Raw genomic sequence first — 15000 nt, forward strand, 5'->3', positions numbered from 1 at the left:
ACAGAGGCTTTTGTTAATTGGCAAATGTGACAATAGAGCACGAGAAAATATTGATCTTCAATCGAATGCAGATCAATTTAACTTGTCATCCTTCCAGGTGTGTGTGTGTGTGTGTGTGTGTGTGCGTGTGTGTGTGTGTGTATTGATCAACAGCAGTCCATTCGGAGAGCTACAGCAAAGAATATCACTCCATTACTTTTGCTTGTGTTTGCTCCTTTCCTCCTTCCACATGTCCTCTACCTCCTCTTCGTGTCTTCCTTTTGTCCTCCCTTCATTCTCCTCCTCATCCTCCCTTTCTCTCTTTAGAATAGTGAGAAACCTTGGGACGGTCTGGCCTGTTGTCTCGCTGCTTTTTTCCCCTGTAGATTTCATCAAGCACTCTTCAGCAGCTGCTGAGACAAACGCACAAAAGGGGCTGCAGGGTTATTTATTTTTTCTACATTGGAGCGTGCAACATTCCGCATACGAACGCGTTGGTTTGATAAATGCAAGAGCAGGATCTGTTATAATCCAAGAATGAGAAGATAACCTTGGAGTTTTGGGTCCTTTTCATCATTACGCTCTTTATTTGCTTTTTGCATGAAAAGCGTTTACAGTGTTTGTCTTTCTTAACACGACTGCCGAGCATTTTGAGCTGACCTGGTTGATTCATCCTAAATTAAAACCGTCATAGGTGCGAAAACACGAGTGCACTCATAAAATATACTTCTTCTCTTTTCTTTTCTTTTTTTCAAACAACCTTTATCCCATGTGGTTAAATAAAAATTCCACCCTGAAATATTCCCACACTATCATAGGTGTTATTTCAATCAACTATTCATCGCAGCAATAATGTGACGGTTTCCCAGTTAAAAAGCTATTTTATGTGGAGAATTTTGTATTTTTTTTTGTTGCCTTTTGTAGATAGATTCCTTCCTGTATGACTGTTAAACATCAGTGTAAAACGGCGTGTCTGAAGCTCTGGCTGCTGAATTCTGAAGCACCGACACCAAATCCTGACTGTTACTCTGTTGAATCTCAAGACTTTTCTCCAATCAACTCCATTGTGGCTGCGCTGGAAATATAACGACATCCCAAAATTCATGTTTGGCCCTGTTATCCATGAGAATACCAAAAATATGCCAAGCAGCAAAACCTGCCCAGAAAATCAAGGCACATTTCCAGCACTTGTTTTTTTTTTTTTTTTGTGTTTTTTTTTTTATAAAACAGTGTTTAAGTGTTTTTTTAGTGGATTTTCCCCTCCGTAAATCACATTACAGTCAATCATAAATAAACTCAAGCAGATTTTGCTCACTGCCAGCACAGCTGACTGTATTAGTACGAATAGAAACCCATAATTCGGATTCTTATTACCTTGAATTGTCAACATCGGAGGATTCGCTGCCTCTGTGTTGACACACTTTTCCAAGTCACGATGCCAACGGGGAAAAATAGGAGGCCTACGAACACATTTTCTCCTTTAATTACCACTGTGGAGACTGAATGGTGCCGCGTTCTCAGTCAGCAGCTTGTATTTATGGTAAATAACATATGACGTGTCGTAATAAGCTGCGTGTGATCGTGATGTCACTTGGGTCAGAGTTGACTTTTTTGAAACGGATCTGCGGTCGACCAGAACATCAAACCCACCGACGAGCCGAGCTCGTGTAATGTTTGTTCCGCCTGGGTTTTTATCTCACACTCTTACGCCCATGTATCTCATCTGTTGCGGCTCGTTCGGTGCGTTCATCATTGGCTGTTTCTGCTCAGAGCTGAGGGAAGCTATGGGAGGATGCAGCGCTGACAGATGGAAAGGGAATGTGTAGATCGGGATAAAACAACGGCGGAAACAGGCGGCGGGAGGAAGAGGAGGGGAGGAGGAGAGAAAGAAACGGTGACAGAAATAAGGTTTGCGTTAGTGGCTGGCCTCCGAGATGATTTTCCATATCAGCAGGCCAAGGGGAACGGGCAAATATGATTTTCTCCTCAACTCGCAAAAACAGAAGACAGAGAGGGGAGGGAGGGGAGTGACAGGAAAGAGGGGATGGGGGGTGGTGAGTAAATGGAAAAAAGATGGAGAAATGGGGGATGGGTGGGGATTTGAGAGGGTAAGAGATTAAAGAACAGCTGTGGGAAGAAAGTCAACAAGGAATGCTGAGTATTCACAACACTAAACTTTCTCATCAATATCACTTCTGTTTGAAATCAGTGTAACACGTTCTTTTTCAATGTCTTCTTTTATGCAAGTGAACTTTTATGGCCCTTGAAGAAGAAAATGTAATTTCAAAAATGCCCGACTCCTCATCTTCTTCATCTTGGGACTGGCTTTCTTTACAAATGTCCATATATATATATATATATGTACATATGTGTGTGTGTGTGTGTGTGTGTGTGTGTCTGCTCTGGGGGGCTTGTGAAACCAGCCTGAGTCTTATATGAGCTGTGTTTTATTATGACTGGCTGAAAGGCCACTGATCTAGTTGTACAAGAAAAGATTTAGAGGAAAAAAAAGAAACTAAAAAAAAAAGAAACCCAACTGTAAAAATATCCTGTCTGAGAGAGGGTGAGGTAGAGGACAGAAAAAAAAGACAGAAGGAGAGAAAATAAATGTCTAGAAGGGAAAGTTTCTACTTTCTCCAAATATATTATGACTACAGAGTGAAATGGCAAGCGCAGAAGATGGAGGGATTTCTCGTTTTAAATTGTCTTCATCTGCGCGTTTTTCAGATCCAGCTGTATAAATAGACACACACACACCTTTTTCTGATTTGTCTCCTGCTACACACCACTGCTCTATCTACCTCCTGATTCATCCCACACCCGTTCTTAATGTGTGTGTGTGTGAGAGAGAGAGAGAGAAGAGAGAGGCAGATTGGCAGACAGTTGAAGGCACTTGTGGTTGTGGTTGTTAGGGCGTTGGGTCGTGGTTGAGGTGAGGGTACTGTACATGTACGTGTGTGTGTGTGTGTGTGTGTGTGATTGTGTGTGTGTGTACGGACTGTTGTGGTTGTGGTAATTGTCTCTGATGCGGAGCAGCATTTATGGGTAAAGCCCAGCTCCCCGTCTCTCTCTCTCTCTCTCTCTCTCTCTCTCTCTCTCTCTCTCTCTCTCTCTCTCTCTCTCTCTCTCTCTCATCCCATCCAGTGACTAATTACCTGATTCCCCAGGGATGTGTTCTCCTACAACTGTTCAGGTTGTTCCACTAAACGAGAGCGTGCTGATAAGTGGAAATACACTTTAAACGGAGCCAAACTGAGCTCGGGCCGTTCGTTTGCTGAAGCCGTAACAGGATGAGACTGATCGTCTTGAGTTTTTGCTTTCACACGTTTTTTTTTTCATCCTAGTTCCAAAGTGCAGGCGCTGCGTTGGAATGTGATCGTCCAGTAAGAGCAGATTTGAGTAGAAGTGAGGAGACATGTTGAAAGAATCAACAAAAAGAGATGCTACAGTTTTCTAGCTTGTCGTTAGGTTTACAGCCTACAGTAGTGTTTACATTTCATTCATGTGCTGCGGGAAGTTTATATCCATTCACATCAGAATTGAGGGGAAAAAAAGTCCCCTTGAAGCTTTTTGACTGATTATAATTTTAAAAGACGAAGTCAGATATGCGTCTCATAAGAGGAGAGAAAAAAAAAAAGATAGTATAGAATTGGGACACTTCACGCTGCAGTGTGAACGTAGCTTGAAGGGATGTATTTCTCTAGGGCAGGTCATGAAATTTTATTTTCAACCGTACTTCTACAGTGATCGTAATTCCATCCAGACCTGCTGTGTCTGACTTGTTACCTGCTAACAGCAGCCTCAAGCTCCTGCTGGGTTCTTGATCCTGAAGTTTATATTTATATTATTATTATTATTATTATTATTTGCTGCCAGCACATCTCTAACCTCTAGCCTGTTTGTCTCTCAGGTGCTTCCTTCATGGGTTCCTTCCTGGCCAGCAGTCTGGGGTCGCCGTCCCCCCACCCTCCTCACCCCTCTGGACCTGCCGCCTCCCCCTCTTCCCCCTCCTACAGGCCTGGACCCCATTCAAGCGCTTCCCCTATCTGGTTCCCCCATTCACACGAAGGTAAGACACACACACACACACACACACACACACACACACACACACACACACACACACACACACACACACACACACACACACACACACACACACACACACACACACACACATATGCAGGAAGCTGCCCAGAGTGTTTGGGTCTCTGGTTAATCCAAGGTCTTGGTTTGGGATTAGATGGAGATGGAGCCATTAAGTGGTTTAACCAACACTGAGCTGAGGCCAAACACGCGCGGCAGCAACGCCTCAGATGATGCTACTTATAGAAACACACACACACACACTCCTGTTGCTCGGCGTGTCAGCAAGCGTGTGGCTTTGCGTTTGTGGTGTTTCCTTTAAATTCGAGGCTCGAGCACTGTGACGCTTTTCAAAACAAACGGTGTCACAACCAAAGTCTTCCGCTTCCTCTTGCCACATAAACACACAAATAACACACGGATTCACGCACCTTCATGCCGTGTAGAAATAACACCGTAATCGGCAGTAATTCATGATACACTTCAGGCTCTTTGCATTCACTCCCCCTCCTTTTTACTCAATCATCTTCCACCCCCCTGCTCTCTTTTAGGGGTGAGTTTTATGTTTCATGAGCCCCCCCCCCCCTCATACACAGACACACACACAGACACACACACACACAGACACACACACACACACAGACTGAAACTTTCCCCCATTTCAACCATCCCCTGCCTCTTCACAACCCCCTTCCCTTCCGACCGCAGCCCCACCCTCAGGGCCCCTTCTGGGCTAACCGACCTCCAACGGCCCCCTTCCTGATCACACACACACATGCACACACACTCTCTCTCACACACACACACAAATGTATGCATCCACATGCATCATGTCCTCTTTCGGCTGTTAACCGTTTGTGGTCAAAGAGTGAGCTTGACTTAGTTATCTGTCCCTTTCAGGTATGTGGGTTTATGTGTGTGTGTGTGTGTGTGTGTGTGTGTGTGTGTGTGTGCGTGTGTGTGCGTAAGAGGATTTCTCTTTTGACAGCGAGATGGGTCTAAACAGATAAGCACCAAAAAAAAGCTTTCAACAGAAAGACAGCTTCCGCCACAGGCTGCATTTCTCAACCAACGGTGAAAACGGTCAGAATCAGAATTTCACGTTTCACCAGTTTTTCACAAAATGTGAGCTCGTAAAGGATAACACCCGGCAATGTCGCTCTTGGGGAAAGTATTTCAAACCTCCAAACATATTTGCCAAAGAAGTTAATGCAAACCTGTCAGCGTTCGGTGCATATGTCAACTTCATTTGTGTTCTTCGACGGCGTACAAAGTGAAGCTCTTCCACCTCTGACCGCTGCTCTTTGACATGTCATAGCAGGAAAAGCCCGGCTGTAATCAATAACATAATTCTGACTGCATTCCATTCAGGTGAGCCAGCATCCTGGTATTATGCCCATTCACAAGACTGACTCACTGGGACACTTAAATAGATCCGCCGTTAACGGTATGAGTTGCACCTTTCCTGCTATGACACGTCTGTGGTGAAAAAGGAGACTCATCGTCGTCTTGTCAGTTTTTAGATGCAAAATATTTGGTGCATACTAGGAAATACCACGGATTTCGAAACCATTTCTATTTGGATCATCAAATTATCGTTTTTATGTGTCATATCCTGTTGGTGGAGAAGTGTACACACCAGAATTTAATGTGGGCAAATAAGCCGTCATGGAGACAGGACACTCCTCCGCTGCAGACGTTTGCAACGAAGCGATGAAGAGCTGTGTTTCACTCAGGGATCTCTCCTGATGCAGCTTTAAAGCTCGTAAGGGGACAAGAGTTTTGTTTGTACAACTGCCTCATTTGCAGCTCATCCAGCGATAAATAGCAACAGTTAAGCCCCGAAAATGAGCGCTAATGTCGCCGGGAGTGACTGTCTTAAATCCGATTCATAGAAAGAGTCGGAGGCAGGACTTCAACGTGAACTTTTGCGAGAGCAGCGGCGGTGAAAGGAGAGCAAGAATGTGTGTGTAGGGAGAATGTGTGTGTGTGTGTGTGTAGGGAGAATGTGTGCGCCTATTAGACGGGTTTTGTGTCTGTGTGGCTCGGCTTTGATGTCTGCACACACACACACACGCGCACACACACACACATGCACGAACATGCGCACGCACACTACAAATGATTGTTTTTAAGAATTCAAGCCAGGGAGCTCCAGTCGGCGGTCTGCCAGCTGGCCATGGTCCAGAGAGTGGAGCATAGCCAGCAGAGAGAGGAGAAACCTGGCCGACACACACACACACACACACACACACACACACACACACACACACACACACACACACACACACACACACACACACACACGTCTATCCTCTCGCTCGCCTTCTCTCTTCCACACCTGTCCTTGTTTTTTTGTCCCCTCTCATGTGCTCTCGCTCCTCTCCTTACCTCCCTTTCCTCTTTCCTCTCATCTCAGCCATCTCAAAGCTCTCCACTTCCTTTTCACTTCCTCCTTCATCCCCCCCCCCCCTCACCCCGCCAACTCCCCTCTTCATACGCCTCACAGCAGCACCAGATTGGGGGCTTTTTCTTTTTCCTTTTTTTGTGTGTAAATTGACAGCCCTGTTCTTCTGGTGTCTCTTTTACTTTTTTTGTGTCTTTACATCGTTCCTTCAATCACTAACCTCCGCTATCCCTTCTTCTCTTCCTTCCCTGCTTTCCTTTCTTCCTCCCCCGCCTCCCCCCCTCCCACCATGTCCCTCTGCTGTCTTTGTTCCCCTCTTTTTCTTTCTCATCTCCCCCATCCCTCCCTCCCTCCCTCCCTCCCTCCTGAGTTTTATCACTCATCATTACCCGGGGGATTGGCTTTAGATGGCTGATAGAGCCTTTTGGCTAATTGTCGCCATTTAGATTCACTGGTTGTTAACCAGTCAGAGTAATCACACACACACACACACACACACACACACACGCACAGTGGAGTGTACACAGTCATGCATTTACATTGCAGCATGAACACGCAGACACACTGAGTGCCACACACACATGCTGGGAGCGGTGAGGGGGTGTTGGTGGTTTTGCAGTGCGACTGTGGAATGCGTAGGATGAGTTTTTATGGAGTGCTGTTTACTTTGGCCACCACCGTTAAACTTTTAACGGCTGCCAATTAACGGGCCGGCAAGGACACTCTGTGGGGCATGAAACCAGCTGCTAGAGAGCACACACACTCACAAACACACACACACACACACTCACAATCCAAGCCTTTTGGCCCCGTAATGTGGAGTTGTGTACCTCCTGTGTGGTGAGTGTGTTTATGTACTTGTGTATGTGCGTGGGCCTGGAGTGATTTTGTTGTTTTTCCTCCCCAATAACATCCCTTCTCAACCACCATGACAACCCCACACACACACACACACACACACACACACACACACACACACACACACACACACACACTCACACACACACACATGACCCTCACCCATCCCTTCACCCTTTCGCCCCCCAGCAACGACACCACAAACCATCAAGACCTCCTTTATCGTACGATGCAGTTCAACGTCCTTGAAGATGAGGAACAGAGTGGAACGACCATTCACCTCCCAGTGACCTCCTGGGAGGACCGTGTGTGTGTGTGTGTGTGTGTGTGTGTGTGTGTGTGTGTGTATTGGAGGGGATGCAATGCTTCATAGTATTTGTCTTTCGTTTGGGAAAAATGTGTTTTGTAGAAGAGCAAATTCCATCTAGTTAAATGCTGCAAACACTTGGCAGTAGCTGTCTGCTGTGGTTTTCGTCACCACTTTGTCCACTGTAAATAATGTCAACTCATGTGGCATGTTTGTGCAAAAGTGCATTTATGGCGAAAGTAGCACTAACTGGCCATTTTTTTCGGCCGTGTTTTTCCAAAATGGCCCCATTTCATGATAGATTGTCGAGATAAACTGTTTGTTTAGAGGGCTGCTGAATGTCAACGCTGCGGAGAGACATCAATTCTCTCTCTCCCTCCCTCTGACAGGGTACCCCAGCTATTCAGGAAGTCTTGCTTCTCCTTTTCTCCCCATGAGTCCCCTGGATCACCATAGCAACAGTCTCTATGGACAGCACCGCTTCTATGAAACTCAAAAAGGTAGGCGTTGGTGTGTGTGTGAGAAAAAATAGCTTCATATATATATATATATATATATATATACTTCCACAAACTGCTTAATCAGCGCTCACCACAGGACTAAAAACAGCTGGTAACTCTGAGGCTAGTTTTTCAAGTTGGCAACTTCTCATTGAGATATTTTAATAAAGTAAATTTAATACAACTTTAGAGAAAGCAATATTTTCAACATTTCTCTCTAGAAATTGTAATTTTTCTCCTCTTCCCCCAAGATCACTTCTACCTGAGAGGCCTTCCTCCCCAGCCCCCTCTGCTCTCCACCAGTCACAGCCTTCCTCCACTCTCCAGGACTGCTCCAGGCCACCCACTCGGCTCTTGCAGCCGAGAGACGGACAACGGGGGAGGAGGTGGGAAAAGCTCCAAGGACCTGGGTGAGAAAGGAGTTTCGTCCGTGTCGAAGGCGAAGGAGCGATCGAGCAGCAAAGAGCGGCACCAGGAGAGCAAAGAAAAACAGCATCAGCTTCATCACCACCATCCTCATCAGACAAGCCCTGCCGCTACTCCATCCGGCCACCACCACCAAGCTTACCCCCACCCTCACCATGCCCTCCTTCCTCAGCTCACGCCACAGGGCATGGAGGAGGACCACAGACACTCTCTGGAGCGACACAAGGAGTACAGAGACAGTAACTCGGGCAGTCAGGAGACAAAACATATGAGTGCCTGTAAACTGTCAAGTGCTTCGATGGCAGAGACAGGCTCTGGGGGGAAGGGGGGAGAACTGAGCAGCTGCAGTGGTGGTGGGGTTGGTAGACCTCCATCTGGAGGAGGCAGGCGGTGCTCCAAGGATGGACCCATAAATGGGGAGATGAGGATCAGCGAATCCTCAGCTTCTTCCAATGAATGTATGAGACGAGGTGCTGCTGCAGCAACAGCCATCTTGGCACCTCCGAACCCCCACTCTGTGGCCTCCTACTCCATGCCTCCTCCTCCCCCTCCGCCACCTGCTCCTCATGCTTTGCACATGGGCTCCACAGTGGCAGGAGGGTGGCTACACCATGCGCATCACCATCCTCATCCTGAGTTCTACTGTCCCCCGGCCCCTCTGACACTGACACCCTCCAAAGATTCGGCATCCACCCCCGGGGGATCTGGCAGGGAGGCGAAAGTAAGTGGCCCCACATACGTGCCCTCAGTTGGGCCACTGGGAGACCTGGCAGGTCCTGACTGTCGTGGAGCAGGAGGAGGTGGGAGAAAGTCAGACGAGAAGAGTGGAGAAGGATCTTATGAAAGTCCCTCTCATCACCTCAGCCGAAATACTAGTTGCCAAAAGAAGGACAAATCCCAGCCACACCAGCAACAGCTGGGCTACGGCAAGGCCGACAAACCTCCTGACTGGAGCCACCAGACGCAGCACTTCCACATACCCAGCTCCAGCGTGAGCTCTCAGTCGGAGCTGCGTTCCTGCAGCCTGGACAGGTCGTCGTCGTTCAGAGATGTCGAGGTTGTGGACGACGTTTACCGGCCGTCACTCCCACGAGAGGCCCAGGGGACACACCTTGGTGCTGGACAGGGCGCACCCAAGAATGGCCCCGACGCCAGCACTCCTCCCTTCAGGGACTGTTCCCACTCAGGTCCTCATCTCGATGGGAGGGTTGGGTCGGTGGCGACGTCTCAGAGGGAGGGACAAAAGGTTGCAAGGATACGGCACCAGCAGCACAGTAGCCATGGAAGTACAGAAGAGAGGGGTAGAGACGGAGGTCAGACAGCACCTTCCTGGGGGGCTCGAGGGGGCTACCAAGAGGACCAGAGGAAAGGTTCCCATCATGCGTCGGTTGGTGATGGTGAAGTTAGAGGGCTCAACACCAGAGCTCCAAACACTGAACACAACCAGCCCCATTCTCAACCCCCTCCACCCCTATCCCGCTCCTCAGCACACACTGCAGAGGGGGAGGGCAGTGCCATGAAGAACCTAATGAACTACAGCTCCCAGCAGCCTTTGCTTCTGCCACAGCGGGGCCCCTTTGGGGGTCTGGGCTGCCTCAAGCAGGGTGGCGAGAGATCAGAGAAGGGGGACAGAGGAGGCGGAGCTAAAAGCAACACTTCCCTGCAAGACCCTCCCAAGCAATCGCTCCCTCCTCGCCGAGGTTCCACTAATGAGGGAGAGAGGGGGGACAGAGGTGGGAAGGAGGCAGGGGAGGCAGGTGAGGGGGAGGTGCGGCAGCCTCCGGTGGGGATTGCAGTTGCGGTAGCCAGACCCCCCCATCGCTCCCCAGACAACACCCCTGGACACAGCAGGCAGGGCAGGGTGCTGCCCAGCATGAAAGGTCAGGCATCATTACGGCTCCTTGCGCTGAAAGTCAATTAAAGCTATTTCTGTGCTGTAGGCTAAAAAAAAAAAAAAAAACACCATTAAAGACAAACTAGGCACAACTATTCGTGTGGTAGAGTAGAATCTCTTGGTCCTTTTTTCTGTTTACTTTATTTTGATTTATTTCTGTGATTAACAGAGAGGCTTTAGGCATGACGGACCTTAGATTTAAATTGCTAACAGATTCTGTTTATTCTCACTGTTTGGTGAATTCAGGATCAGGATCATTGTAAAGGCAGATATTATGATTTCTGGATGATTTCTGAAACATGAGATTATATGCACAATCACCTGCGGATGGACTTTCTCTTTTGACCACGTCGCGTGTTTGAAATGTTCGATGAAAGTTGGTGTAAGCATGTTACTTTGTATTCACAACTCAGGGGTGTCGCGTCCTGTGTATCCTCTTGGTCGGGAGGCGGAGGAGAGGAAGAGGATGACAGAGGAACAGATCAGCCTTCATCACCTGGACAGAGACAGAGAGATGATCATCAGGTACACTTAAAATGACAAACAAACCAACACGTATAAACACACACTCACGGAGCCACACATGCACACGGCAGCATCTATTCATTTCTCCTCTCATCTGATAAACTGCGGTTCTTTCATTCTCTCTCCCAGTCTGAGGCGCTGCTTCTCTTTTCTCTCATCCCTTCACTCCATTTACTCTTTTCACCCTTTGATGTGGTGTTTCTGTACCTCTTCACACTCTCTCTCTCTCTCTCTCTTCCCCATTCTCTTTCTTTCGCTCTAAGATGAGATGTGGTGCATTACTGTTGCAGGGACTAATACGGATGTCTCTGAAGTATCAGGCTCTTATTATGTAGTCATAGTAAGGGAAGAAAACATATAATGAGAACTCATAGACCAGGCACAAGATGATGGCTGTTCCTGTTGCCGTCACATTTCCTTTGCTTGATGATTATAATGGCGGTAGTGGTAATGACGATGACAAGGATGAAGATAATGATCATAGTTATGGCGATGATAATGGTGACAATAAGAGGGATAATGAAGATAATGACAAAGCCCCCCCCCCCCCATCGCCTACCGCCATAACAGGGAAAACAAGGATCGCGTGGAGTTCGCCAGGATCCACCCATCTAGTAGTTGCCACGGTGACCTGACCTCTCACCTCTTGGTTCCCGGAGGGGCCAGTCGGTTAGGGGCGGACCCTGCTGCACATGCTCACCCGGCTCACCACCACTGGATGCAAAGGACAGGAAGTCCCTCCCTCTGGATGGGGCATTCATACAGTGAGTTTTTACTGCCGTTGAGCGCCGTCTTGCTTTATACATAGAATATTGTTTGTACTTTAATAATGTCCATTTTCAAGATGAATGTGTTTATTATTGTTTTGTTGAGATCACGTTGATTATCATCACAATGATTGCGATTTCTTTGTCTTTCTTTTGTTCAACCATATCGCCCTAATAACTTTGAAAGTCTTTTATCTATATTTTGGGAATTTTATCTTGAGAGAAGCCTTGGTGTTTCGACCGTAAATGTAAAAACCTTTATTGATGAGCTATAGGTTGAATTTCTTATATAAATGAGCTACAGGGACAAACATGAGGAGACCAAACATCAGGCTATCACTCATAGAGGAGCAATATGGAGTAAAACAAGGATTCAACATCAATTTCATCATCATTTTTTTGTTTTGTTTGTTGAGTGTGTCCCACGATTTGCCCTCTAAGCACAGAAATAACTTTTTAGAGTCACAAAATAAGTATTTGAATGTTGACGATGTGATTTGTGTGTTGTTCTCCAGGTCTGAGCCACGTAGGGATGAGCCCCGGCTTCCCACCAGGTCTGCCCAGCTCTCTGCAGCCCGTCTTGGGGTCGCTCACCCAAGACCCCAACTCCCAGCTGGTGGTTCTTCCTACAGAACCCGGGCCTCATCTCCACCTCGGTATGCTAAGCATCTTTTTGATACGGCGCCCACACATATCCAGCAGAGCCCTTATACATTGCTGTGCAACCGTACTTACTGCCGCCGTATACCTCCCTCCTTCTCTCCATTTGTACCATCAGAGCGGCTGCCATTTCTCTCCCAGAGTTTTAGTATCATTGGCTAATCATAATATAATGCTCAACTAAGTCCCTCTGTCAGTGGGACCATGTTTTATAGCTTCGTTAATGGGAGCAGCTATTCCATTGCCCCCCTCTGCATGTGCCCAGCGTTATGCAAAGCATTTTAACTGGCGTTCGTGGTGGAGCTTTGTGTGTGTGTGTGTGTGGACATCTACAGTTACTTGTGTTCATGTCTGGAACAACATGAGACAATGCTCAATGTCAAAGGTTGTTCCGTACATCTCAGCCGTTGCTAGAGAGAGAAACGAGGGTGTGTGCGCGCTTCTGTGCATGTGTGCGTGCATCAACGCTGCTTTGCAAACAGGCTGTGAAATTTAATTATCTCCCGCCTCCCTTGCCTCGCTCCGTGGGAGTTCCTGCAGAGAGGGGAAGTGCATCCACTGAACCCTTCCCCTGGGAAACATTAGCCCACTCAGGCTAATCTCACAGAACAAAGGTTCCCAGCGACAAAGCAGCCAAGGAGGGATGTGTGTGTGTGTGTGTGTGTGTGTGTGTGTGTGTGTGTGTGTGTGTGTGTGTGTGTGTGTGTGTGTGTGAGCGTGCACATGCGAATTCATATGTGGCCACGATTGGGGCTTTGAAGAAAATGTGTGCTACCCTGAATAGAGAAACACTATCATCAGAAGCAGAAAGAGTTAAAGCGGGTGAATGGAGGATGTGAAGCATGCATTCATTGATTGTGTCGGAGGCCAACGCGCAGCTCATGCAGGTCACAGTTGTTAAATCTTTAGTTAAGGTGGCCGAGCTCTTCTGCAACCCCACATACAGTATTCAGAAGATCAGTTCAAGAGTCCATCGACCCGGTTTCTCCACATGACTTTTCTGCAACGCTGCAGCCATTAATATATTTCTGTTTCTTTGTTGCTTATTTATTCAAAAGGTTTAATGGTGTGAGTTGCCAACAAGATCAGATTTTATTTTATTCAAATCAAACAAAATCTTAATATCTCATTTCTCTTCCTGTCTGTTTTCCTCCTCCAGACGTTCTGGAGCAGTCAGGTCTGTGGCCCCCTGTGTACGGAGGCAGAGGTCCTCCTTCTCACCTGCAGCATCACCCGGTCTACTCCCGCTCCTCCTTCCTACGGCAGCAGGAGCTGTATGCCATGCAGCATCAGCACCAGCAGCAGCAGCAGCAGCAGCGAGCCATGGAGCACATGCAGCGTCACTCCTTACAGGTACTGCTTCTAATGTAACCCAGACACATTCGGATGGAGGTTGCGTTTTAGTGGAAACTTGAACCTGAATCGCTGCTAAGATATTATTGTGAAAGTGTGGGCAAATAGGAACTAGGAAGTGAAGAAATATTTTGAACTTTTGCAATCGTTGACCAGTCAGGACGAAGATACAGCCCTGGTAATAATTTGTTTAAGATGAGATCTTTCAGTGCAGATTTTATCAACGCTAAAAGAAACGCCTGTGCAAAGCCAGTGACTTCCTCCTTCTGTTGGCCAAAGTTTTCATTGATGGAGGCGTTGTTGTGGTGCAATCTCTCAATCTCATTGCCAGATCATTTGGCAATCAGGCAGCATTGCTGACACAGCGACTCCTTTTTTGTCCGAAGATATTTTTTGGTGTTTCTGTCTCTTGTCGTATTAATTCCAAGCGGCTGCATCTACTGCTTTTTAGATCATTTTTCGACAAGCAAATAATGGTTGAATCTCTAGGATTGAAATGTTTTAATTGATATGTAATATTATGCATTTATACAAACACTTTTATGATTATTCTGTATTTTCTTCCTTTCTGTTTTCTCGTCCACAGAGAAAACACGAGGAGCATCCCATCACCATAGAGGACTCCCCTCACGAATCGTCTGCATCAGCAACTCCCTCCTCCTCATCCTCTTCTGCGTCCACCACCTCCTCTCATGTGGCCAAACCGTTCTCCCACACCCCTCCTCCACCCAAGACGCCCACGCCGTCTCCGGGATTGTGTCCCAGCAGCCGCCAGTCACCCTGCTACCACTCCCCGTCCAGACGACCTCACCCGCCGAACCCCCTGACCCCGGCACCAAGCCCGGCAGCGGCGGCGCCCCGCTCCCCGGCACTAAGCCCTGCTCCTTCACACCTCTCCAAGGGGCTGGAGAGGGGCAGTGACAGAGGAGAGGGGCAGCCACCTCAGGACTACCCACAATCCCTAGAACCAGGTGAGTGGGGAGAAGTCTGCATGCGGGATGAATGCTTCATCAGTCAGATAACAAACTATAGACAGAGAGTTAGACATGAGGCACAGACACAGAGGTAGTGAGAGGGAAAAGAGGAGAGCTAGAGACATGGAGGACGCTGCTGCAGAAATGTTGCCCCTGCCTTTGAAGCATGGTATTCTTTTGATTTTGCAGAAATTGTTTGAAGCATGGCTGATCCCTTGCTCTGCGTGTCCTTGAGTGTGTGTGCAATTTTCTGTGAAAGCTAAA

The 15000-nt window shown here is 47.6% G+C and overlaps 1 protein-coding gene across 1 annotated transcript in view; it reads left to right on the forward strand.

The window, feature by feature from the left end:
• Window positions 1-15000, forward strand: part of bahcc1b (BAH domain and coiled-coil containing 1b) — a 52574-nt gene that overhangs the window by 16535 nt on the left and 21039 nt on the right. The window contains 8 exon segments of the mRNA XM_084040527.1: window positions 3890-4048; window positions 8027-8137; window positions 8389-10443; window positions 10871-10982; window positions 11553-11746; window positions 12265-12405; window positions 13569-13762; window positions 14349-14733. Coding sequence (XP_083896653.1) covers window positions 3890-4048; window positions 8027-8137; window positions 8389-10443; window positions 10871-10982; window positions 11553-11746; window positions 12265-12405; window positions 13569-13762; window positions 14349-14733 — 3351 coding nt within the window.

This window comes from Eutrigla gurnardus, assembly GCF_963514095.1.
Source record: "Eutrigla gurnardus genome assembly, chromosome: 22".
NCBI lineage: Eukaryota > Metazoa > Chordata > Actinopteri > Perciformes > Triglidae > Eutrigla > Eutrigla gurnardus.